This window comes from Danio rerio, chromosome 9 (genome assembly GCF_052040795.2).
Source record: "Danio rerio strain M-AB ecotype USA chromosome 9, GRCz13ab, whole genome shotgun sequence".
Classification (NCBI taxonomy): domain Eukaryota; kingdom Metazoa; phylum Chordata; class Actinopteri; order Cypriniformes; family Danionidae; genus Danio; species Danio rerio.
Genome location: NC_141029.1, coordinates 35,020,001 through 35,047,336, shown reverse-complemented (window position 1 = coordinate 35,047,336; position 27,336 = coordinate 35,020,001). Strand labels below are relative to the sequence as shown.

The 27,336-nt window shown below is 33.9% G+C and overlaps 2 protein-coding genes across 4 annotated transcripts in view; both read right to left on the bottom strand.

Annotated features, from left to right (window-relative positions):
* Positions 1-27,336, bottom strand: part of dop1b (DOP1 leucine zipper like protein B) — a 54,843-nt gene that overhangs the window by 23,169 nt on the left and 4,338 nt on the right. The window contains exons 1-14 of one of the 3 annotated variants that reach the window (XM_087268122.1): positions 17,489-17,655; positions 14,087-14,261; positions 10,879-11,060; positions 10,232-10,402; positions 8,762-8,951; positions 7,876-7,974; positions 7,654-7,777; positions 7,394-7,503; positions 5,836-5,947; positions 5,633-5,750; positions 3,636-3,755; positions 3,450-3,558; positions 3,144-3,353; positions 235-557 (exon numbers count right to left, since the gene is read on the bottom strand). In XM_087268122.1, the coding sequence (XP_087124248.1) occupies positions 235-557; positions 3,144-3,353; positions 3,450-3,558; positions 3,636-3,755; positions 5,633-5,750; positions 5,836-5,947; positions 7,394-7,503; positions 7,654-7,777; positions 7,876-7,974; positions 8,762-8,951; positions 10,232-10,402; positions 10,879-11,060; positions 14,087-14,224 (2,006 nt within the window). In that variant the 5' untranslated portion in view covers positions 14,225-14,261; positions 17,489-17,655. Of the gene's footprint in view, positions 1-234; positions 558-3,143; positions 3,354-3,449; positions 3,559-3,635; positions 3,756-5,632; positions 5,751-5,835; positions 5,948-7,393; positions 7,504-7,653; positions 7,778-7,875; positions 7,975-8,761; positions 8,952-10,231; positions 10,403-10,878; positions 11,061-14,086; positions 14,262-17,488; positions 17,656-27,336 lie in introns of those variants that run through there. The other 2 variants (XM_087268123.1, XM_087268124.1) reach the window with 2 other exon arrangements.
* atp5po (ATP synthase peripheral stalk subunit OSCP) lies at positions 23,542-26,841 on the bottom strand. Its single transcript, NM_001003843.1, has 7 exons — positions 26,802-26,841; positions 26,253-26,303; positions 25,550-25,660; positions 25,334-25,463; positions 25,079-25,191; positions 24,834-24,920; positions 23,542-23,786 (listed from the first exon to the last, which is right to left on the bottom strand). The coding sequence occupies exons 1-7, from the start codon at positions 26,826-26,828 to the stop codon at positions 23,676-23,678; spliced, it is 630 nt and encodes a 209-aa protein (NP_001003843.1). The 5' UTR covers positions 26,829-26,841; the 3' UTR covers positions 23,542-23,675.

Genomic DNA, 27,336 nt, shown 5'->3' with positions numbered 1-27,336 from the left:
GTAACCTTATATAGGCAAGTTAATTATATCAAACAGGATATGTAAACATCACACTAGTTGGTCATTTTTCACACCGGAAATAAAATATCATGGCAAGTGCATTGTATTTTTATTAATTAAATAGTTTCCTTTCTGGGTGTCATGATATTTGAAAAACATTATGAAATATAAGTCATTTCCATGCATACTCCAAAAATTATGCATTTTGCAGGGTATCTCAAATGAGTGAATTACCTTGTGATCACAATTGCCATTATGTCCTGTACACATTTGGACATGTTTTCTATAGTTCCTCCTCTTCTCCACACGTCCTCAGCTTCACAGTTCACACCAGAAGCAGCTTCGGATCCATTAAGGACAGGCAGGAGATGCTGTTCAGATGGAGATGCACTCAGCCCTAATCCACTGTCTTCAGAGCGTAAAGGAGGATACGGAGCTTCACCCGCCTCCACCTCCTGTGCCTCCTGTCCATTCAGACCATCCTCAGCAGAAACGCTATTCTGGTTACCATCCACCTGCTCACTTTCCTTCACTTTGTTATTGCCTGCCATCATAATCTGTATTTGAACATAAATAGAGGACTTTGAAATATCACACATGTCCAAACCACATTAAGAATAGCATTAGGATATTCATTTAAATTTAGTTCATCTTTATTTCTATAGACCATTTTGAGGGATGTTAAAAAAACAAAACAAAAAAAAACTATGAACTCAACGTATTTTCTTTTTTTACATTTTTTACTTCTTCTGAGAAGAGCCACATATTGATAAATGATGATATGATAGCTGTTTTAACATTAAGTTATGGTTGAATTGCTGTTACAGTTATGAAATAGTTGGATAACAAGCAGAAAGTGTTCATGGGTCAGTGATATCACCACATTGAAATGGTCTATAGCGCTTTTACAATGTGGATTGTGTCAAAGCAGTTTTACATAAAAGTTCTAGTAAATTGAAACTAATTTAAATTATCAAATATCTCAATTTACAGACATAAAAAATACTACTGTTCAAAGTTTGGGATTTGTAAGAAATTACTACTTCAATTTTGTACTTCAAGCAATTTTCAAGCACTTCCCACAAGCATCGATAAGACCTGATAACATTTAATGTTAAAATTGTATATACAACATTTGCAAAGTGCTGTGCAAGTCTGAAAATTTTATCATTTTACAGTACTTTACAACTGTGGTAGATTACTGTATATCATTATACGCCTTTGAAATAATGATTTTATTTGTCATACAGTCTGAAATTAAATCACATTCCCGATAGCTTTTCCAGCCTTTAAAATGCTTTGGTAGTCTTCTACTAATCTGTGCTTTTCTACAACTTTATTCTGATGGTCTTTTGAAAGCAGGGTGTCATGTGAGTAGATGTATACTGTAGATTTACAGAGTGTATGATAATTTCTATTGGCATTGTATATACAGTTCAAGTCAGAATTATTAGCCTCCCTGAATTATTAGCCCCCCAGTTTATTTTTCCCTAATTTCTGTTTAATGAGGAGAAGATTTTTCAACACATTTCTAAACATGATAGTTTTAATAACTCATTTCTAATAACTGATTTATTTTATCTTTGTCATGCTGACAGCACATAATATTTTACTAGATATTTTACACTTCTATGCAGCTTAAAGTGACATTTAAAGGCCTAACTAGGTTAATTAGGTTAACTGCGCAGGTTAGGGTAATGAGGCAAGTTATTGTATAACGATGGTTTGTTCTATCGAAAACAAATAAAGAGCTTAAAGGGGCTAATAATTTTTTTTACCTTAATATGGTTTTTAAAAAATTAAAAACTGATTTATTCTAACCAAAATAAAACAAATAAGACTTTCTGCAGAAGAAAAAATATTATCAGACATACTGTGAAAATTTCTTTGCTCTGGTAAACATCATTTAGGAAATATTTAAAAAAGAAAAGAAAATTCAAAGGGGGGCTAATAATTTTGAATTTAACTGTGTACATACACATATATTAGTTACATTTAAATTGTTACAGGGGTTATATTATGATTTGTTATGTAGTAAAAAAGTCTATTTCAAATGAATGCTACCATTCTTGCAGCACAACTGTTTAAAACACTGAAAATTTCAAATCAGCTTAAATATATTTTCTGAAGTGAAACAAACAAACTGAAATAATCATTCTAAATACCTGCTTCATCATCAAGGAATAAACAAAAAAAATCAAGTGGAAAGTGTTGGGGGATTCATTGTGTGAATTTCTGATGAATGTATTACTCTCATTTATAAACTTATTTGAGTGATTTCAGTATTATTATAATTATTATCTATTGTATTATTACCCATACCTGTGGCATTATTATCAGGTATGTGTGCTTGGGTAAATAAAAAGTCACCCTGTGTAAATGCAGTCAAAGATGAGAGAAGAAATTAGAAGAACAGCATTAATGTCACGATGAGAGTAGATTTATAGAAGCAATACCATAAGGACACCTGCGTTCTGTTCTGTAACTCATGATCATACACATCCGCACACTCAGACATGCGCCCCGCTTAGTTATAATGACTTTTAAAAATATGAGTACCTATGAACTTCAGTTGAACCTACAGTTGTCAACTCATTGGAAAGTGAACAAAATATATTGTTAAGCAATGTTTTCTGGTCGAGTCATCACTTTTGAAACAGGAAAGAAAGACTTTAATTGGACATGGATAAGACCCCTGAAAGACCCTGAGATTCTATTGGTGGTGGACACCTGACAGATTTAAAATCCTATTAGCGGAGAAGCTAAAGGAGGTGTGTTAATGTGTAAATTTGGGAGGAGTATTAAGACAAAGAAGTGTATTTAAACTTTGTGCTATCCTATACTCATCAGACACTTGAACGACCTGTCTCTGTTGTTACTGATGCTGTAACAATAAACTGCTTTGCCTAAAGACTTCAGAGATGCCAGACTTTGTCATTTTTTGAAAAGTTTGACTTAGAGACTTAGAATATTTTTGCAGACCAGAATCTTTTTTCCACAACAAAAGCAGGCATTTGAAATTGTAATATCATTTTACAATATTACTGTTTTGACTGTGTTAAATTGCAGCCTTGCTGTGGGTGAGCAATCTTATCAACTCCAGACTTTTGATTAGCAGTAGAAGTAAAACTAACCCATCATACCTGAGTTTGTTCAACATCTTGTGTATGTGATTCGGCCTCCATATCCATATAAGCCACCGGCATCTGTATCTTACTGAGCACTTTAAAACACGCCCTCATGGCCTGCGTGAGTTCTGATAAGCTGAGAGAAGTCATGTGACTTTGTAGCGACTGCAACATGTTGCCCAACATCTGTGGCAGGTATTGTGTTTGAATCTCTGCGTAGAGTTCCTAAAACAAACAAACCAAGAAAAGAGATGAGACCAAATTAAAAAAATTTAGACGACTAGACCGAAGATGAATCATTATATTCATCATAGCTCATACCAAAGGAATAACATCCAGCAAGAAGATAATAAGCGTGGAGAGTTCAGTCACTGAAGGAGGGCTGCTCCAGGATTTAGATGGACTCTTTTCAACTGGATCTCTCAGTGAGCTGAAAAACAAACATGACATTAGACATCGTCATCTCATAATCTCTTTAATGTTTATTATGAGTTTGAGCTTGTTTACCTGAGACAGATTTGGAAGTGCCTTGTCATGTAGTCCCAGAGAAAATTACTGCTCATGGCACTCACAAGCATATTGACGGTCTTTATTATCTCAGAGGAGTTCTTATTCTCCTTGATTTTACTGCACAGATTAGGAGATATGCAACAATTAGAAACAGTGTTTATTTGTGTATTATTAATTCATCTTGTCCGTTTATACTGCTGTCTAAAATTTTGGGTTCAGTAAGATATTTTGGTATGATTTGTTCATTAAGGATGCGCTTATTTGCATTCAAATAACATTAAAATGGTGTATTCTTAAATATTTATACAATTTAAAAGCTGTGGCTTTAATAACCATTTAAGTCATTCTTTTATTTATCTTCTTTTCAGCTTAGTCCCTTTATTAATCTGGGGTCCCCACAGTGGAATAAACCACCAACTTATCCAGCATATATTTTACACAGCGGACTCTCTCTCTCTCTCTCACACACACACACACACACACACACACACACACACACACACACACACACACACACACACACACACAACACACAACACACACACACACACACACACACACAACACACACACACACACACACACACACACACACACACACACACACACACACACACACACACACACACACACACACACACACACACACACACACACACACACACACACACACACACACACACACACACACAATTCACCTACAGCGCATGTCTTTGGACTTGTGAAATGCCCCAGCCAGGGCTCGAACCAGCGGCCTTCTTGCTGTGAGGCGATTGTGCTACTCACTGCGACACCATTTTAATCACTGGCTTTTGATGACAGTGATAAAATGTATTAAATTCCTGGGATAGGATATAAAGCTGGCTTTTTAGATATTATTACTTTAATGTTCATGAACCATCATATATTAATCTATTTTATGTGTCCTGGACCACAAAACCAGTCTTGTTTTACATGGGTATGTTTTTGGCAATAGCAAAAAAGACACTTAATAGGTCAAAATTATTGAATATTAAGAATAACCCCAGTATATTAAGCAATGACTGTGTTCCAAGATATTTTGTCAATTATCATCTGTAAATTTACAAAACATTTAATGTTTGATTAGTAGTGTGCATTGGTTAGAACCTAATTTGTAACACTTTAAAGGGGATTTTCTCATTATTTAAATAGTTGTATCTCTGCCAAATATTGTCTTATTATAACAAAGTATGCATCAATAGAAAGCGTATAACCCTAACTCTAACTCAATTGACAGAATTGACCTGAATTATCCAGGCAAGTGCTTTAGAAATATTTCCTACTATTATCAATATGTTGAAAGCAGCTTAACTTTTTTTTGTTGAAACAATGCTACTGTTTGTATGTTTTTTTTTCACGATTCTTTGATAAATGAAATGCATTTACTTTTAAAAGACTATTTTGGAAGTGTTGAAAGTCTTTACAGTCATTTTTTTCTTTACTATTTTTTAAACATGATTTCTGAATACAAATACTGTCTTAATTTCAAATTATTCCATATCTCTATTTGCTTTTACCTAATAACACTAAACATTTAGTGGCAGTGTATTTTCATTTTTCACTTATGACTTTATGTATTTAATTTATGGATATTCAGATTCATAATAGATTAATGCTTCTCTGTGTAGTCCCTGCATAAACAACACTTCTTGCTAAGATAAATTGCATGTCCATTTGTTTGATAAACACACATGACATCTAAAAATTGGGATAAAACAGTCAGAAAGTTACTAGCATAAATATACACCTATATATTAATAAAACATTAATAATTTATGTCAAGTTATTTTGGGATAATGACCAGCTGTCTGTACATTTTCAATTACTCTTTTACTTGCCAGTTTTACTGTTCAAGCTTTCTCCTTCTTTACACTGACAACATTGTCTTCTTTAGAACTCAAAATCATGATACTCAGCAAAACTGTAACAACACTGTAAAAAGAAAAGCTCTGCATCTGAATGCTTCTTTCTGACCTGTTGAGTTGGCTGCCAGTGAGGCTGGTGTTGTTACCGTTGTCTCCCAGCATCGCTATACAGTAGCTGTAAAATGCTCTGACCACCTCCAGCAACACATCAGACAACACCAAGGGCCCTGTGTGAAAAAAATAACAAGAGAGGAATAATTATGTAAAACAGATAAACAAAATAAACAATTTTAGCCATGAGAGTGTATTCACCTATCTCTGATTTGTCCAGCAGGCTAATGATGATGCGAAACGGCCTGAGATAATCTATCAGGTTGTCAGGGTTGGCCTCGATATCTTTCTGCTTCAGAATATTCACCAGAGCCTATGAATATAATGAATGTATTGGGGAATGTTCACCACAGATGTACAGTTTGTGTACAATAATATGTAAAGCAAAGAATTCTGCATATTTCTATCAGATGAAACCCTTCAACAAAAATACCTTTTTTAGAAGAATTGTTAGTTAAACTGTTAAATAATATAAAATGTTGGTTACCAATCACGACATGCAGATTTATTTATTTTTTGTATGTACTTGATAACTTTAAATATAAATTTAAAGGGACAGTTCACTCAGACATGTAAAAAACTGCCCAACACATCACCGGGATCCCACTTCCAGCCACTGAGGACATCCAGAGGAAACACTGTCTACGCTGAGCACACTGTATTCTTCAGGACTTCTCTCACCCTGCTCAAAGACTATTTTCTATCCTGCCTTCCAGCAAGCGCTTCAGGTTCCCCCGGACAAAAACTAGCAGACGGAAGAACAGCTTTTTCCCCCAGAGCTGTCTCCCTTTTGAACTCTGCCCTCACAGACTCTTTTGCCCCCTCATACACCCACACACTCTCCTCATAACTTACATTCCCCATAAACACTGCATTATTTATCATTTAATATTGGCACAAAAAAATGCACATATTCAATCGCACTACGTTGCACTTATTCATCTTAAATTGTACATACCCACTGTACATAAACATCTGTAATTATGTATCTATCTGCACACCTCTGATTATTAATAGCAACCTGTACATATATTCATCTATTGTAAATCTCTAATAATAGTTAATGCAACCTGTACATAATGTTCATAAAAGATAGAAAAAAAAAATCACCTATAGTTTTTCTATAATTGCACTTTCTAATTATACCTATATCCTGCACTTGCTGCTATTGCACTTTTAGACTTAAACTGCATTTCATTGCCTTGTAGTTGTACATATGTAATGACAATAAAGTTTAATCTAATCTAATCTAATCTATATTCTGTCATCATTTACTCATCCCCTCGTGTTCCAAACCTGGTAAAATTTCTTTCTTCTGTTGAATACAAAGGAAGATTTGTTGAAGAATGTTGGGAAAAAACAGCCATTGTCTTTAATAATATTGTTGTTCCTACTAAAGACAACGTCAATGAATGATTTATTTTGAATATTTTGTTTTATGTTCAGCAGAAGAATGAAATTCACAACAGTTTATAAACACTTGAGTAAGCTAATGGTTGGGAAATTTTCATTTTTTGGATAAACTATCCCTTTACAACTTATATTTAAACGTAATAATTATTAGCACTTCATTAACTTATGAACAAGCTGCAGTTCTTCCAGGGATACACAAAAAAATCTGAACTCCAGTTTGGGAAATCCCTATATAGGGAACATGTTAAATGCAACACCTGCATTTCTAAATGCAAAGCTCTACTTTGCCATTGAATAAGATGTTATATGATGTAATGTGACTTAGAGTGAGTGTTATCATCCACACCTGCACCAATAATTCTCTGGAGTGTGTATTGAAGTAGAATGCAGTGTATTCCTCCACAGTGCTGTAGTGACTGGAGTCTGCAGCCCCCATTCCTCCTTTAATGTCCAAGCCTGACAAGTCACACACAAATAAAATAAAGATGAATTCCTTAATATTGCTCAAACATGTGTTTAAATGTATATTACAACTTTCATTTCCATACAATTAAAAAATAAATATATTTATATTTCTGTAATGTTCTGAACACAAATCTTTAATACCAAGCATCCATGCATAGAGGCGGCGGTTGAGAGACATGTCTCTCCTGAGCAGTGTGAGCGAGGCAGCAGACACAACACTGATCATCTCATCTTGTTTTAATGGAATTGCACACTCGCCAGGATCCTACACACAGGATCATTTAAACAGACTATTCAATTTGGGGCAGGTCTAGGATTTACTCAAATGTAATTGGCAGCGAAGACAGGAATTAAAGGTATAACCTGGAAGGTCGTGAAGGGGAAGAAGTAGAGAAGAATTTCCAGCGTGTTCCTCTGGACCAGAACATTAGAGTCTTGTAAAGCAAGACAAACAGCTTTCACCTGGAGCAGAGCAAGATAAGAAGGTGTACATTTCAGTCACGCAGTTCCTTCAAAACAATAGGCTTTAGTGTGTACACTTAGTGTGTATAATATGTCCTGAACACTGTGAGGAACAAAAATATAGTCAATACGTTGTACTGGTCTAACCCAACTTTCATTACTGTTTGTTTTTGTCAAGTCTTTCAATACTTTTATTTATAAAGGATGCTTTAAACTGATCAAATGTTACAGTTATAACATTTACAAAGTCACAAAGAATTTTTGGCATTTGCTTTTATTGTAGAATTGTACCTAGTGACCACACGTGTAAAAGTTGTGGAGACTTGTTAAAAACACTTATTTTGGCTAAAGTAAATATAAAAATATTTTTTTAAAATATAAAAAAAATTTTGACAGAAATTGGAATAAATATTATAGTTGCATCTTTATTGTCAATGATATTACAAGTTTAGATCATCAGAGTTTGTGTTTAATGATTTGATCAGGTTTGTTAAATTTTTTTCGACTTTTCTCCTTTTCGACTTTTTCTTGTCAAAGCAGTTTGGATGTTTTTTTGGAACAAAAGAAGTTATTTTAAAGAATGTTAGAAATCGGTTACCATTGACATACATAGTATTTTAGTCAATGTTTACAGATTTCCACCATTATTTTTAAAATAAATTATTTCATTTTGATTTAATTTTATTTTTAAGGCAGAATTTACATTTTTGGGTGAACTCCTTTTAACACAGATTTAAAAAGCATGTATTTTTCTTTTATGTACAGTAGTAATCTACATTGAACTCACCACTAGTCTGTGATCTGTCCCAAGCATAAATTTCTGTTCTTTAGCTGTGATTGAGTGGTCGAAATGTGCAACGATGAAGAGTGAAGCTGGCAGCCGCACCAGAGGACAAATCAGCACTGAACCCCACAGCGCCCCATAAAACACAGACTGACCCACCAACACTGACAGCTTCACAAGCAACGCATCCGTCCTGAAGAAAGGCAGAAAGAAACACATGGCATTATAGTCAATGCTTTACAGAAATTATCCAAAGAATATTGTAAACCCACCTATATAATTGGCACAGGAACATTAACTTTAAGATCAATAAGGGCACATTGTTTTGCTCCAAGTTGATCAAGGTAATCCAATTTTGTGTTATAATATTTACATGTTAATTGACACATAGTGACAAAAAATTCATGGAATAATAATGAGGAAATTTTAAGAATAAATGGAAGTCAGCATGAAAATAATTTATTAATGCTAAAGGAATACTTCACCAAAACAAGACAATTATTCCATAATTTATGCTCCACTGAGCCATCATATATGCTTTTTTTTTTCAAATGAATAGAATCAAAAATATACTTCATAATATACTGGCTTTTCTCAGCTGTATAATGGCAACGAATGGCTCCAAAAAGGGCCTTCATTCTTCATACAAGTAATCTACATAACACCACTACATTTATGAATGCCTTCTAAAGCAAAGTAATGCATTTTTATAAGACAAATATCCATATTTAAAGCTCTAAACTATTATAACTGGCTTCCAGTAACTGCCGCCCACACACTTATGAGAGAGCTACAACACATGATGTAGGATAAAAAAACAACAGCATAATTTTAAGTCAGATACTAATACAAATCTACAGCATAGACAAAACAAACTTACTTCTGTTTACTGTAACTTACTCCAAACAGAAGTGTAAATGTTCATCTTTGCTTCCCCTATTCTTACATTGTTATTCAAACAGTGATCATTTAATAACAGAAGTTTTTATATCTGTTTATTTCTCCAATTAAAACAAATAGCTTTTCTTTAGAAGGCATTCATAAACCCACTAGTCTGAGCCAGGATATTATTCAATGAAAGTCATATACTGTACACTAGCATGAGTATATTATGGAGTTATTTTAGTTATGGTCCTTCAAAGTCTATGTAAAATCAATATGTTTATTTTGTTAGCACAGAATATTATACTTTAGATGAATGATTAATCTGTGCAAGGTAATGCACTAAAAAAGTTTGGTAATTTTTAATCAAAGTCTGAACCTGTTCTTGTGCACTTGGAGTGACGGCCCTTCTCTGATGTTGTCAGTTTGACGGCTTCAGCCACAATATTCTGAACCACACCCATCTTACAGTTAGTTATGAAAAAATGGTGCACAAAATGAAAGCCCAACCCCCACACAATATTCCATTTCAGTACATCTACAAACTAAAAGTTTCAGCAACTTCCGGTTCATGCAAATTTTAAGTCCCACCTGTCATAGACCTCCGCTCCCTCCTCCAGTCCAGGCAGCAAGCCCATAATAAAGGCCTGCAGGCTGGGTAGCAGTGCCCTCTGAAGGGGCAGGAAGTACCTCTCGTACAGAGTCAAGAGGACGGGTTTCACAGACATCGCTGCATGACCCAGCAATGGGAACAGGCCTGAGCTGAAGTACACACACACACACACACACACACACACACACACACACACACAAACACGCACACACGCACAAACACAAATGATTTGATTTGTGATCTCAGCAACACAATATTCACAAACACTTGAATACCTCTCAAACACTTAATATTTCACCCCAAAAATGTTACATAATGAAGCCTTTTTTAAAACTCTTTTGATTGTTTGCAATACAATGCTTTAACATTTCCTCTTGATTCTCATAATTGCACTGCAAATAGTTTGATTGTATTTACAGTGCAATTTCATTTACATTGCAATTTGTATTTTCATGCAAACAAATTTTTTATAAAATAGTAGAAGTACTGAGGTGAATGAACCTTTATTTTTGTTAATCTTTGTTTTCTTTATTTATCCAAATATTATTTTAAATTTGTAATCTCACTGGAGTGAAATATGACCTGGACTAGCTATATACTGTAAGAGCTTATCATGCACACCAACCTGTATATAAAGAGATCCTTCGCAAGCCATTTTGTGCCAATGATTTTAAAGATGACCTCATAGGTCTCAAGTGCTTTGAGATGGACGCCGCTGGGCAGGGCAGGATGCAAACACTGAGCAAGACGCTTCCCGATGATCAGCCGGCGCGGTAACAGAGAGTACTTTAGATTACTCTGGAGAGCCTGAGAAACAATGAGCAAATGATACATGTTACTACAAGACTAATTATGGGTTGATTATATGGCGGCACATTATATCACAAAATTCAGTATGTAATATACAGTTGAAGTCAGAATTACTAGCCCCCGTTTATTTTTTCCCCAATTTCTGTTAAACGGAGAGAAGATTTTTAACACATATCTAAACATAATAGTTTTAATAACTCCGTTCTAACAACTGATTTATTTTATCTTAGCCATGATGACAGTAAATAATATTTGACTAGATATTTTTCAAGGCACTAGCATTTAGCTTAAAGTGACATTTAAAGGCTTAACTAGGTTAATTATGTTAACTAGGCAGGTTAGGGTAATTAGGCAAGGTATTGTATAACGATGGTTTATTCTGTAGATTATCGAAAAAAATATAGCTTAAAGGGGCTAATAATTTTGACCCTAAAATGTTTTATTAAAAAAATTAAAAACTGCTTTTATTCTAGCCGAAATAAAACAAATAAGACTTTCCTCAGAAGAAAAATATCATCAGACATACTGTGAAAATTTCCTTGCTTTGTTAAACATCATTTAGTGAATATTTAAAAAAGAAAAAAAAAATCAAAGGGGGGCTAATAATTTTGACTTTAACAGTACATATCGCAAACGTGTAATAAAATACATTTTATGCATTGGTTGTTTATCTAAATTTGGCCAATCAGATGGAGACTTGTTATCTTTATCCCCATCTCCTCAGTAGATTCTGTTCTGCTATTGGCTAATCACAAAAGTTAACCCAGCGCTGAAGATAAATACTTATGAAGGGAGTCAAGATAAGAGAGGAAATTGACATCAGCCAATCAGAGTCAGAATATCTGCTCATCAATCATGTTTTTAAGACTAAATGTTTGCACCTTGGCACAATTTTTAAGTCTGAATCAGAAATGAAAAACATATTATTCCCTATTTAGTTGAATATCTTTAAATAAATAAATGATTTAAAAACATAGCTAATTTAAAAAGCTATTTTTAGGGACATTTTTTATTGTAAGCAATATCTTTATCACAATACTCAACAAGATCGCATATTGTCTTGGTATCGGCAGCCCTAGTTGATTACATCAGAAAAATTCACAAGTCATAAAAGCTATTATTTTCACAGACTGCAAGTGTCTTGTGTTATTATCCATGACAAGACTTTCACTCCTCTCTCTATATATATATCTTACTCAGCAACCACATTTGCTGAACAGGTTTCGAACCAATGATCAACATTAGCTCAGAGGAGGAAGCGAGACACGGGGTTTAGTTTGTTATTGCACAGCACTTCAGACATGTTTTTACAAGACATAGCTTCAATAATGCTAAATATCAAAGCTATAGATATCAAAATGTAAGCAAACAAAGTGTGTTAAAAGGATAATAAAGACTGTTACTGTCATTTTAGCTGTCGAGTAACTAACATTTACATTAAACCTAATAGATTTCACATATATTTAGACAGCTTGTTTTGCCACTCATATAATATCCGGAAAGTCCCATTGAGCAAACAAAAAAAAAAATCACATGTTGTACAAAGTCATATAGAAGGAGATTTAAATAAGTTTTATTTCCTTTTTTCACGGCAGCACATACAAGTGCTTAGAAAGAATTTGCAGATGAAGATAGAGATGAAGAGTATTTGTCTAATCTATTAGATAGTGTACACAAGCCATGTTCAGCTTATTCAAATCAGCTGTACTTTGAACATGGTCAAGCAGGAATGTTTTACAGAACGCCTTCATTCAACAGGACTGCGGATCATTAAGGCCATTCTCTCACTTCCCTAAAAAAATCTGTAACAAGGCCGATATTCTATTTCTTTCTTCTCTACTCTCAAATGATGTTAAAGCGAAAGCTTCCCAAAATTGTCTATTGTTTTAATCTTAAAATTCTTCCCTAATTGTTTAATCCCATATTGTAACTTAAATGTGATATTTCTGCATCAGATTTCCAGCATCGATATCACTATGTGCACATCTGCAACAGTCACATCGTAGAATCTGCAAAATTGAGTCGGGAGTCCAGTTAACCAGGAGACACAGTTCAGAACACATGAGATTTTTGAGCTCATTCAAAAAAGACTGAAAGTTTATCATCTACATTTGTTTTAAGGCCTGTAACTGTGAGAAATTTAAGAGAGTTTAAAGCACTCAGGCAAAACAAACTGTTTAAAATTTTTATAAAGTAGTCATAACTAATATGTACTTGAACTGAAATTAATAATTCTTACAACGTGCTTATTGTGTAAACTCATGTTTTTAAATTGTACTTAATTTTTGTAATTACATCCTTAAATACACTATTTGACCATCCCTCACACCATAACCTACCCATACCACCATAACCTACTGTACATCTCTAGCCCTACCCATATCCCACCTCAATAGAACCAAAGTCCCACCTGTCATAGACCTCCGCTCACCAAAAGTCCATCATGAACACAGTTACTAAATTGTATTTAATATTTGACATAAGTATAGAGCAGTTGAGGCCACTTAATATAAAGTGGGACCCTATTTATATTTGATCATTAAATATCTGTATCTGAATACTGTTATACTCCACAGAAAACCACGACACATATTTCATTGCATTTATATATGCTTTTAATTTGAATTTAGTGTCATAACTACACTGGTTTGTAGCCTGAGCAGTTTGACCATTTGATGTCATTTGCAATTCCTTGTCAGTTATTCATAGCGGAAAATGAATTAAAAGTCTAACATAGTCACATATTCACAGAAGAGCTTGCTTGTCTGGCATGCAAAATAAGGTGTATACAGTACATAGCTGATGCTGTTTTTAAGCTGTAGAGAGAGGACACGTGAGGTAAACCAAATGTAAATAGTAAATATTTGTGCATTACGGCAATAATTGTTTCGCTTGTATATGTTTTTTTTTTTGTATATGTTTTTTTTACTTGTATATGTTGCATTTTAAGAATCACAAAGAACCACAGTGTCAGTGAACAGGAGATTTAAAAAACAGTTAAAAAACTTTTTCAGGTATTCTACCTTGTTGAGTTTTCCCAGTGAGGAGATGAGATCGGCCCATTCACTAGATGACTCAAAGTTTCGCAGCGCCTTCTCAATGACAGCTGCATAACTTCGGTAACGGTAGTCATTCTGAAGCTCGGCTTCTTCTGGATCCATCACGCCTCAGTCATGTCCCAGCATGCTCAGCATCTGTCTATGAGACAAAACAGGCCAATCATGAGACACCTTGCATTGAACTAATGAAAGTGAAGTGAAGTGAAGTGAAATTCAAAGTGAAGTCCAAAATTCAAGGCAGGATAGAGTTACTGTAGGTTATTCTGCCAGTCCAAAGTTTGGGATAAGATTCAAAAATATTTTCACATATTTTAAAATAAAATCAAATTTTATTAACTCTGCATTTATTTAATAAAGAAAACACACAATACAACAAAATGCATTACTAAATGTTTACTGAAAATTTTTTCCAGGATTCTTAAAAGGAAGAGAAAGCTTGAATTCATCTTTATAATTACAACTATAATTGTAAAAATCTTCACTTTCTCTTTTGATCAATTTATTGAATTCTTTTTAAAATAAATACTTCTGTTTCCAAACTTTTAAGTGTTAATGCAAATAATTGTTCATTTAAAGAATTTATAAGGTGAATGGGGATGCTGACAACGGAGGTGCGGATCCAAATGCAGAGTTTACTGAACAGTGAATGGTCGGGCAAACAACGATCAACACAGGGAAAAACACATGTATACAGGAAATCCAGAGTCGTGGTTAATACACAGGCGAATGGTCAGTACAGACAGGTAGCAGGCAACATAAACAAACAAGGCGGGTCAAAACATGGCAAAGCAAGGCAAGAGAAAATACGTTGTAATGTTCATAAAGAAAGTAAAATAAGAAAAAAGACTCAGCAACTGGTATGTGTGTCTGTGTTGCTTTTAAAATCCATGTAATCAGTTCTGAGCAGCTTCAGCTGTGTGTGTTAGCAATTATTGGGGAACAGAAACAGGTGTGAGAGTGTGGTGCATGACAGGATTTGTAGTCCATATAGTGACAGATTTGTAATTCTAAGTGAACGTGAATGATTACCAGCATTCTACATGCCTGACAGTATTCAATTTCTCATAACTACAAAAAAAGTAAAAAATATGAATTAGGCAAACAATATAATTTACTCATTGAAAATTAAAACTAAACAACAGAGTCGAAAAGATACCGAAGAGTCTTTGAAGGGCAAAGTGGTTTTTGCCTCTCTTGACCTCATTGTCCTCTCAGAGGTCCTATGCAACAAAAATGTTGAGGAAAACAATAAAAATAAAGGCGAAACTGAACTGCCTCTAAATTGTGATTAAACCGGTCAAACTGTTCAAAATGAATGGACTGCTGACTTTAAAACCAATTTACACTACATACACTACATAAATGCACATTACATTAAATTGAACAATCACTTTTGTTAAGCCGACAATGATAAAACATGGGCAAAAAAAAATGCAAAAAGTTCTGCGTTGACCAACTCATATACAAGACACCCAAAGCAACAGACACCATAAGATAGATTATAGTCTCTGCTTAGATATGGTGACATCTGTTATCTCTCCGGTGTTAAAAGCCCTGAGAACACACACATACAAGCATGCAAACACACGCTGTGACACTTACATCTGTTCAATCTGATGCTACGAGCCTCAAATGGGCATCTAGAGATTTGCAGAGGATTTAACAGACAGAAGCTAGCCCCAAAACACGTGCCTGTTGAACACAAACCAACCCAAAATAATCTGATCTCTATCTTCTGACATCTACTCCCAAGTACTCTAAAAACTACCTGTTTGGCTTTCCGTTAATACACCTATACATGTATACAACATTATTTGTTATGAATTTAAACCGTTTCTAATTCAATTCACTGATTTGCTGTTTAATATCAAGTACTAAATTCCATTCCTGCACTTCATTCACGTCAAAGTGGTTGTGTTTCTGGCAGGAGGCAGAAAGCCAATAAACAAAACACAAACACTCACACAATTATCCAGGCTTATGTTCTTAATATCACCAACAGCTTATGCTCATTATAACAGCCGCTCATTAATAAAGCCGCAAGGGAGCAACAGACAGCCTTTAAAGTGATGATGGCAGCTTGTTAAGTCTTACAAATGGCAGATAGAGCATTATAGTATCCATATTTTTATCTTGTATACACACTGCTTGACAGAAACCAAAACAACTAGCATTGTGGGCATGGGATCATATTATAAAAAAATTAAGACATTCAGTAAACATTCATTTCTATGGTTCTGTCTTGTGAATGCCAGAGATGCTCATTTTTGTGATTTCTGTTTTTAATTTTTGGTCAGTAAATCAAAATAAAGGTGAAGAGATTCCTGCAAGTATTTATTTAAATGTTTAAATGTTTGTCAGCAGCCACTACTGCACTCTTCAACATCACATGACCCTTCAAAATCAATATGATAGGCTGATGTGTTTAGAAACATTTCTTAAGAAACACTTCACATAATCCATGCTGAAAACAGTTGCTTAACATTATTGCAAAGAGTGAACGGTGATTTTCAATTAATAAAATGTTTAAATAGATAAATAACTGCATTTGAAACAATATACAATGTATTTTCTGACACTATTGATCAAATTATTGCAACTCTTTTGAACATTGTGAATTATCCATCTCTCTTACTCAAATCCCTGACACCGTATTGTGAACACTTTGACATTTTTAAAGAAAGGAGAGAGGATTCATTCGTCAAGCACTCCAAAAAGCATATATTTTTGAAAAACCAGCTCTCCCTTGGCTATGTTTTACTGTACATACAGTAGTTGTCCAGGATAATATTGGACTATTGATCCTGTCATTAGCAGTGCTCCTCTTTGCAGAATACAGTACCAGTTAAAACAGCACACAGGGTGCCAATCAAATCTACTACAAATAGTAATAGGTGTTTGAAAGATATACTCATTAATGACAGCAGTTATGAAAGTATCTTTGTTATAATTGTTTCACAATAGCTTTACTCAAGCAACAGTAAAGCACAGCAAAACAACAGAGAGAGACCTGTTATGTAACTCAAATCTGTCCTTGTTGTATCCATTGACTTCACACAGAACATCATATCCAACCTACCCATGCATACTGAGTATAAAACCTCACTGTTAAACCTTTAACCACTGAAATTCACAATACACTCAAATATACTGGACACTATTATTCTGAATGGTTGAATGTATGGAACTATAAATATTAATTCTGCATAATATTAAACAAAACAAATACAATCCTAGCCAGAATCTATTGTCATATAAGAAAGGTTATACATTATTGATGATGGTTTAAAATAAATCAACCATTTAAACATTTAATTTCATCCATTAAAACGTGATATGTTATTGTGAGAACTAGTAATGACTCACCCACTGCAGCAAAACAGGATGGTCGACAGATCACTGGATCTCGTGCCAAATAACCATATGAATTTAAACAAATCGACAGTTTTAAAAGCAGTAAAACGGTAGCGGAAGAGAGGACAGATGCGTCATGCTAAAATTCAAAGCGGAGAGCAGCTAGAATTGAATCGCTCAGCTGATTTCAACCAAACAGATCATTTGTGTACACTTCCTGATGGGCGGAGGGGTGCAAACCACGCGGAGATGACACGAGGGGTGTAAAGTCGACAAACCTTTAACTGCACTTTTCAATCATACATTAATTTCGTTTATTTCAACTCATATTTCATCTAGTTTCTCTTAAGCGCGGGGCTAAAGAAGGACATCCGTGACAGATCTACATTCTCTGTCAGCTTCACCCCAGTTCGTTGGTATCTTCCAGGATGTCATCTGTTTACTTTTCTCGCACCAAGCTGTCACATTTTACAGTGCCTGACCATCAGTGCATCAGTTGTTATAATAGCGCTTTACAGACTATCAGGCATACTTAACCAACGCCAACTTACACCATAAACGACTTTTAATGAACATCAAAAATAGATAAATGGGTGATGGATATAGACCGTCAAAGAGCTGTAATTAAATCTCCCACTAGACCTCCCTCTTAAACGTAGTTTTTTTTAGCATAGTACAGTATATGACGAGCATAGAAAGATATGGTGAAAAATGAATTTTTAGAGCACCCCATTCTATCTGTACGTACTTAAAATCTTACCTTAAAATCCAGGTTATATACCATGCCCAACATAAAGCACACCCCATTTCAAAAATGAATATTTTTTAATACATTTTTAGTGAATATAGGGAAGATATTTTGGTGCATTTGAACAAAACAGATTTTTTAAACAGATATATTATAATTTTAATTTATATTAAATAATATTTTAGTCACTAAACATCTTTAGAAATAGAAAGATAATTCATTTAAACTCTTGAGAAAGTATAGGTGAAAACAAATCTAAATGTCAACAAAATTGTATAATCATTTAGTCTCTATTGAATTTTGCTCTTTTTATTTTTTGTTTGATATTTTTCCCTAACATAAAGATTTATGTGTACTCATTCTGGACGGTTATTGTAAGTTATTTTGTTAGATTAGCTCCAGATTTGACTTCAATACTGACTAATCTAATGTATGTGCACAAATATAAAGTTTTTTTTTTCTTTTTGATACCTTGTTTTTACTTTTTTTGTTGTATCAGATAATGCTGAAATTCTACGTATTGAGTCCACAAAAAATCCAATAAACAATAAAGTATACAACAATAACAGACTGCATTGGTCTTTTTTATTGCATAATATTTTTTAGTTTTCCTATTAGTTATAACTTGTGTTTTCATACCATATATATGTGTGTGTGCACATTACATTAACAAAAATAAGTCAGACACAGCTAATTACCTATATACCTGACCATCAGTAAAGATTGTTAGCAGTTTGTTGGTCTGGACTGGAGACATCACGTGTGTAATGCAATGCTCGTCACACTGCTAATGCTTAACCAAATTTGGGTCATTCAACAAGACAATGATGCCACGCACACACCGGCAAATAAACAACAGAATAGCTGAAAAAGAAAGAAAAAATGTCAAGATGTTGCAACACTAAAAGTTCAAACCTCATCCTGACTGAAGGGTGGGATCTGTGTTAAAAAAAAAAAACCTCCATAAGTCTGAGAGACTGATAAGTTCATAGTAAATGATTATTGTAAGTAATTACTGCTAAAAGTTAATTATATGGTGTCCTAAAGTTAATCACCCATTGCTTTTAAGTTTTGGCTTTATTTTTGTGAAATAAATAATGACACAGTGTGAGTCGTCATTTGCTGATGTTCATCTGAGGTTTTATAAGACCTGCCAAGGCCCATATAGGTTTCACTTGTGTCCTAATACAGAAAACCATGAAATTCAATAGGGTGTACAAACTTTTTCACATGACTTTTCACATGCTTATGCGAACAAACTATAGAACATACAGCTTTTTTTTCCCTGACTTTGCATTGCTTAAACACTCAGCAGGCTGACCAAATGAATACTAAAAGATGAGATTTTCACCCTTTGCGAGAAAAGGTGTTCATTATTTATTTAATTTGTAGAACAAAATAATCAGACAAGAATAAAGTTTATAAGCCTTTACATGTCTAGCATATTAAAAACAACACTCATGTACACCTAAATATTTCAGCAAACTTGTCCCGCATAAAGGTTGGTCATCCAAAAAATATAAGGGCCATTCTTCAACTGCAGGCACTTTTAGCCTTGTGAAGTTGAGTAAAAAATAAAACTTGTTCAAAATAAACGTTGCACTGAACAAATGTCAATTCCACCACATCTCAACAGCTTTTTATAAATTATGGCAGTCAAACATTGTTTATAAGATCATTTTTGTATCTAGTTTAACCAATCTTTCCACGATATATATAATACATTTGATAATGAAATAAATTAGTTGTATTTATGCTGAATTGTACACCTGTCATTCTAAAACTTAATATTAATTTGGTTAAGAGCTTATTATTAAATAAATAAAGTGAACTTGTAAATTAAATAGTGCATGAACTCATACATTGTGAATACACTTTCAATGTGTGATGAAAACTTTTTAAATATATATATTTTTTAAATGTATGTGGTGATGGAAATGACAGTGGTGGAAATGACATTTCAACAGTTTATTGTGAAAAGTGAAAAATAGCTTCACCGATTAGCTTTGAATTGATGCTAGCCTTTCATGTATACAAAACACTCTTATTTATCTTCATTTTGTTTGGTTTTTAAAAACATCTTTGAAGGTACAAAATGTTAGGAAATGACGTAGAATAAATGTATTTCCTTATCAAGCAATATTTACCTTGACTTTTCTTCAAGTGTTGTTGATAATTTAAATTCCCTCCAACTTGAACATGTTCTCAGATGACACTATTCATTTTCATAGAAACCACCTCCATACTCTTTCACAAACTTTTTAAAGCGACATTACAGTGTTGTGGTGGAAATGACACTGATACTGTGCGACAGCTGTATTTTGAATAAAAATAATATTGATAACAGTCTCACATTAATAACTAAAAATATTTAAATTATTTGCTTAAATAAGACACATTAATAGATACCGGATAAATAATATTAAATACTTTAAACTCTGGGTGTGCCACAAGCTGAAAAAAAGTGATTTTGCCCAAAAAGGTGGTTGAATAGTATGAAAAAAATATTATAGAAAGGTAGTACATTTTTAAAAAGTAGTTTTATTGTTAGTTTGAAAAGAGGAATTTGAACAAAATGATATATATTTTTAGATATGATCAAAGTAGTTGAAGAATTACACATAAATGTGTTTAACACTGCAGCCAAACAGCTCTCCAATTCAGGGTAAGGATCTGAAGCTCAGTTTCAACATTTAAAAGAATTTGGACTGAAAACGCACCGTGTAAGACCAAACCTTTCATATGTTGTGTGGAAAGAAGTTGTCCAAGGTTCACTTTAATGGTGAAAGCAAGATACATTTAATTGGGTCTGATGGGAAACATTATGTTTGTCATCAAACTGGTTAGACTTAACCCAAAGAGTGTGCAGTGGAAATAGTAAGAAAGTTATAGTTAGGAAACTCAATACAGTCAACTCTGCTGTAATATTGATCATCTTCAGACTCTTTCAGAGTAGTGCAAGAGACTACGTCTTGTGAGGACACTGCTCTTCACAAAATAAAGCCTTTTTAAAGTGCCTTGTTAATTTCCTAATCGTTGTACTAGAATGGTACAGCCACACACAAAAAATTCTTCAAAATTGGATGATTACATTATTAAAAAAAAATATATATATATGTTTTATTCTATAAAATAAAAGTTCTGATGAAATTAATTTATTTAAAAATTATACTTATTTAAAACCTTTTTTATTTAATTCATACTTTAAACGAATACAAGAGTTTAATATTATAGTAAAAATAAGTTAATGTCATCAAATGTTTCAATGTAAACAATTGCTGTTTTCTAAACTTTGTTGCTGGGTGAGACTTCGAAAACAGCAGCAAAACACTGCTAATAAGAAATGTTTACTACTGGATCATGCCACTCTGAAGACTCTTAGATGCGGTTTAAAAAAATGCAGTTATTTAAAATTGTAATATTCCACATTATAAGTGGTTTACTGCATCACCACATTAAATCAACAGACAACCAAACCCTTGAACTGTTAAAATGATCCAGGTATCTGATATTGACACTTCAGTAAAGCAGTGGCGCCCCCAGAAAATTTTCTTAGGGGTGGCCAGAAGAGGCCGCACCAAATCTTGGGGTGGCACACAAAAAAAAAATGAATTCAGTGTAATGTTATATTTTTGTTTCTGGTAAATGAAATAATGTAGTTTTATTCATTTAATTAATTCTACTTGAAATATTGCAATTTATTCTTTGAAATAATTCAGCAAGTACATGTGCAAACCAAATAAAAATCTATGTTTAGTTTAAAAACACTTTTCATATACTGTATAAATGACTTCTTTTTTTACGTGCCTTTATTTTACATCATACGAGATATGCCATGTCTAAAATTAATGAAGATTAATGAGTTTATTATTCCCAGTAATGGGTTGCAGCTGGAAGGGCATCCGCTGTGTAAAAATGTGCTAGATAAGTTGGCGGTTCATTCTGCTGTGGTGACCCTGGATTAATAAAGGGACTAAGCCGAAAAGAAAATGAATGAAAGAATAATGAGTTTATTAATTACCCAAACAAATGAACAAACTGAACAAAAGGCATTACTATACACACTCACTATACCTAATAATATTATTTATCCATATTGCTTTTTGAACCATTTTATTAATGCAGCTTCTTCTATTGATATACTGTAGCTTAAGGTAAATATTAAATAGCCATTGCTGTCTATTGAAGGTGTATGTGTGCTGTCAAGGACAATCGGGGAGGGTAGTGGTGGTTCTAGTTTAAATGACACCCTGGGCGAACCACCCTATACACCCCCACCTCTCTTGAATTGTTAGATTTGTTATTCAATAAATATAACAATTTATTTATATTTATTCTAAATAAATACAATTAATATTAATATACAATTATTATTCTAAATAAATAACAGAAATCAGTCCTAAATATTACTGGAAAACAACAAATGGAGTGATATGCCAACATCACTTAAGAAACCTTTTGCATGAAAATTAATTATGACAATTCTAAAGAATACAAAAAATGTATTATAGAATTATCTGTGGTCTTAGACCAGATCATGGCTGAGAAATCATGCTATGAAGTCTTACCTCCCTGACTCATTATCCCTCCTTTCTGCTTTAAAGGCATGCTTAGTGAAAGTAACATCATCATCATATTATATAAACTTTAAACGACTTTCAAAACTCGCTGTGTGCCGACACTTCTGCACAAAAGGCTGTTACTCCTATTTCACGGCGCATGAGCGGTGCCTATTATGTCGGCGTGCATGCAAACAACCAACCGGGATTCACACAGGAGTGCGTGAGGCGCGCGGGAATGGTTTTCCGCGCGCATGCGTCAGTTTGCTTTCACCAGCATTGAACCAGAGGGGGAGAGCTACGTCAGTAACACCAACAATAATTTAGTGACTGCATTTTATTTATTTATTTATGTATTTATTTATTTATCTAAATATTGGGAATTTATAAGTTCATTTAAATCAATAATGTCAACCGCAAAATTATGTTGGGGTGGCCACAGGGGTGGCCAGAGTTTACGCGCCCCTGCAGTAAAGATAGACTGAAAGGAGCACAATTCGAGTGTACTGGTCAAGTTCAGTTTATGGCGCCCTCTTGTGTTTATCAAATATAATCGCCATCAGAAAACGTGGTAGGAAAATTAAATCAGCAGGTTTATGTTCTCTTAAAATTATGAGTAAAGTGAAAACATAATTTAATATGTTTTAATGAAATGAAACCTCAAAGGAAAGGCACTGCCTTAAGTCCAAATGCGTGCAATAAAACGAGATACATTTAATATAAAACTAAACTCTCAGGGAGAGAAAAACACCACCACATGCATTTTAAATGTTACATAATATTTATTAGGAACACAACTGGACAAAGTCATTCATCTACACAATAGCAGAGAGGTTGTTCGTTCTTCACCTCCTGAATGTTGATTTGATTAGGTCTGGTTAGTCCACAGGACTTAGGTATCCCTGATCAGCTTGGTGAGCTTTTGGATCTTTGTCTTAGTGGACATGTCCACATACTTATCACCGATGCTCACGATCATACCACCAAGGATTGAGGCATCAGACTGTGGAAAGGAGGAAGTCACATTAAACATCTGTATCACAATAAGAAGGTTAAGATCAGAAATGACTTTGATAGACACAAGCAATTTATTTGGGAGCCCACTGTCACAAGGATGAGCAGGTGAAGAGATAAAACAAGAAATTGAAAAGACAAAGGGACATCTGCAAAATGATGCAACAAATTGTATATATATTTGACCAACTATTTTCAATTTCAAACTCTGTGTGCTTTTGTGTTGTTTAGAAAATTTCTATTTTAAAAAGTATGCATGCCAAAAGTAAAATCTATGAAATGCAAATTAGCCTGAAATTGCAATAATAGCATCAGATTTGCACCTTACTAACACCATTAATTCTCTCCTCTCAGCATATATGATCAGCATTTAAATTCTTTGAGCTACAAGATCTGCTTGAATATCCACTATTTACTCTGACAAAAAAAAAATCTTCTAAAAGAGGTTATTTTATAAATCTGAACAATGGGTGAATTTTTTTCCCTATTCATAAAGCCCAAGATAATCAAAAGGGTTTACGTTATTATACTTAGGCCTGCCAAAATAATAGATATAATGACTTAATGCAGAAAACATGGACATGATCTCAAGTTGATAACTCTATATCACCCAACATATTTGCATGATCAGAGTTCATATTTACATGAACTCTTTTAGAAAATGCTGAAAAAGTAGAATTTTCACATTTTCATGAAAACTATTAATAGTCTAAATGAGTTCCATTTCAAAGTAATAGATGCATCCCCAGTGTCAAATTTTATTTGAGGTAATGAGAAGTTATCCTAATTTGCATTATTATTATTATTATTATTATTATTATTATTGTGTTGCATCTATTCAGTGGCATAACATGTTGTTAAAATAACAATAACATCACTTATCACAATAATTTCTGTATTCTAAGTGAATAGTCAATATGCTATAACAGGTATGTTACATTATAAATGAACATTTCTGCTTTTTAAAAACTGAACATGTTTAAAATGATTAGAGAAAGAAGACAAAAAGACCACCCTGTGGAAAAAATAAACATACCTTGGTCTCAAGCTTGATGGTCTCTCCCTTTGCAAGGAAACCATTCAGTGCCACTTTCAGCTCTGCAAGACTAGCTTCATCCAGAGGCTGTAAAAATATGGACATATTAGTTAGACAAAAGGGGTTTAATTCAATACCAATGATCATCAAAACGCATCAATTTAACTATTAGACAGACCACAAACCATTTAAGACTGATAATAAGATTATAAACAAGCAACCAATCTAATTTATATAACGCTTACCTGAGCGGTGGTGACTGAGCATGTGACCTCTCCTCTGTGGGCGCTCATCATTTTGCTAAAAGCAGCGATGACATCAGGGGTCAAGGTCAAGCGGCCATTTTCTGATAGGACATCTGTGGATATAAATAATTAAAACACATAATATAATCAATAACATGCTCCCTCCTTTTTCTAAAAGCAAAAATCTATATTTATTTTTCAAAAGTACTTGAAAATTTGCACAATAGCTCAACCTGGGTAACACAGAAAACTCACTGATGAGGTTGATGGTTATGGGGGAGACTTTAGCCTTGGTCAAGGCGTCCACAAAAGTCTTTTGCTTGACAGAGCGCTTGACATGGGGGTTCATCACAATACCTGACAGCTTAGGGTCCTTAATTAGGCTCTAGAAAGTGAAGAAATGAGTATTGAGGAGTATTGAGTATGAGAACTGGAAAAAGATTTAAAATAAATATTGACAGGGAAACTCACAGACACACGTCCAAGTTCCTGTTCCACCTTGTCGAGGCTCTTCTGCTTGCTGGCAGCAGAGAACAGGGCAGTAGCGTAGCGTCCCTCGACCCCATAGACCTGGATAGGGGGCTGAAAAAATATACTACCATTTAAATACAGCCTGAGGTGACAGATTTATTAAGTCCACAGAAGTCTGCATAAATACAAAAACATATTGCAAAAATGTTTATGATCGTAAATGCATTGGTGCATAAGAATTAAAATTAATAAATAAATTTATGCAACACTGACACTGAATGATACTAAAATATTTTAAAAAGTTTTTTTTCCAGATATTAGACATGGGAAGATAACCGTTTTCAAGGTATACCATGGTTTGGAAAAGTCAAGGTTTTAAAACCGACCAAATTTTCTGCTATACCATTCCTATGGTATATATCAGATTTTTAAATGTACATTTTTTTTTTGTTTTAGTTTTTAGGACAACAATAACTCCAGCAGAAAAGATATGCAAGATGCCATTTTAAACTGCAATGAAATTTGTTTTGAAACCTAATGAAGACAACAGAAGTCAATGATCTAGCAGTAACCCCAATATTGTGTAACCGTGATATTTTTATCCGAGGTTAATATACCATCAGAATCTTATACCGGCCCACGCCTACCTGGTATTTAATATTAATTTTGTGAGAATGACACATTTGAATATGTTATTATTTACCTTGATGAGTTTTGCTGCTGGTCGGATCACTGAGGTGCTGAACTGACGCACCTGCAGGAAGAGGAAAACAATTATTTGCAGATTTATCAAGTATTGCAAACTGTAAAATCATGAATATAGATATATGGTCCATGACTCACTGCGTCACAAAAGCCACTACACTGCATGATATAACGTTAGAGAGTTTAAAACGCATGTTCAGTCACATTTTGAGCGCTGCATACTCCAGATTGAGCATTGAGAAGCAAAAACTCATTTGGTGATCATTGTACTTTACAAACAAGTAAATAAAGGCTTTCAATTGAAAGGGTGATACGCAAATTAACATTATTTACTATGTAACGAACTACAAGAGCGCACGGTTTGAATGACTGTCTGTTGCGGATTCGACACTGCCTGTCAAGGCCTCGCTCAGTTTCCAGACATATCACGTTCGTTCCAACCACTCAAATATTTACAATTCTTACTGTTTACATAGTGTTATGAATAAAAAGGCACACATTTGTTGATTTTCTATAAAGCGAGTACAAGGTTTTCAGAAAGTCATACCTGCAGCCCCACTCCAAGCGCTGCCATTTTCTCCTGCGACTGTGTAGGTCAAAAGAACTGCGCATGCGTACTGGTCTGGGATGAAATACGCAAGAGCTGCGCTCGTGCATTATGGGTAATGTAGTTAGACAGATCAGTGGAAAATTACTCTGACCAATGACTGGATTAGTTTGGGTAAAGGCCTAAAGTATATAACTTCCCCTTTTTATTTGGGACAATACCTTATTTACCACTATATACCACTGATTAGCCTAACATTTATTTTATTGGCAACACAAATCAAATTATTTTTAGATTTTGTAAAAATTCAAATAGCTTACTGATACAGAAAGCTTGACAACATGTTATTGATGAAGGGCGTTCATTTGATTTGATTTGACTTGATTTGGAGTCAAATAAATATTATTCTTTTATAAAACAGTAAATAAAATATTCAAATAAATAATATAAATGTTCATTACAATAAATAAAAATGTGTCTAACAAACACATACTTTTTAGATGATCATTCATTTATTCATTCTTTTTATTTTTCG

Bases quoted from the DNA above. Each gene is read 5' to 3' on its own strand.
- atp5po (NM_001003843.1), bottom strand. From the start codon at position 26,828: ATGGCAGCGCTTGGAGTGGGGCTGCAG. The intron at 25,661-26,252 runs GTAAATAATAAC...ATATTTTTTCAG, and splicing joins CAGCAGCAAAACTCATCAAG to CCCCCTATCCAGGTCTATGG. The intron at 25,192-25,333 runs GTGAGTTTTCTG...TTATATCCACAG, and splicing joins CATAACCATCAACCTCATCA to ATGTCCTATCAGAAAATGGC.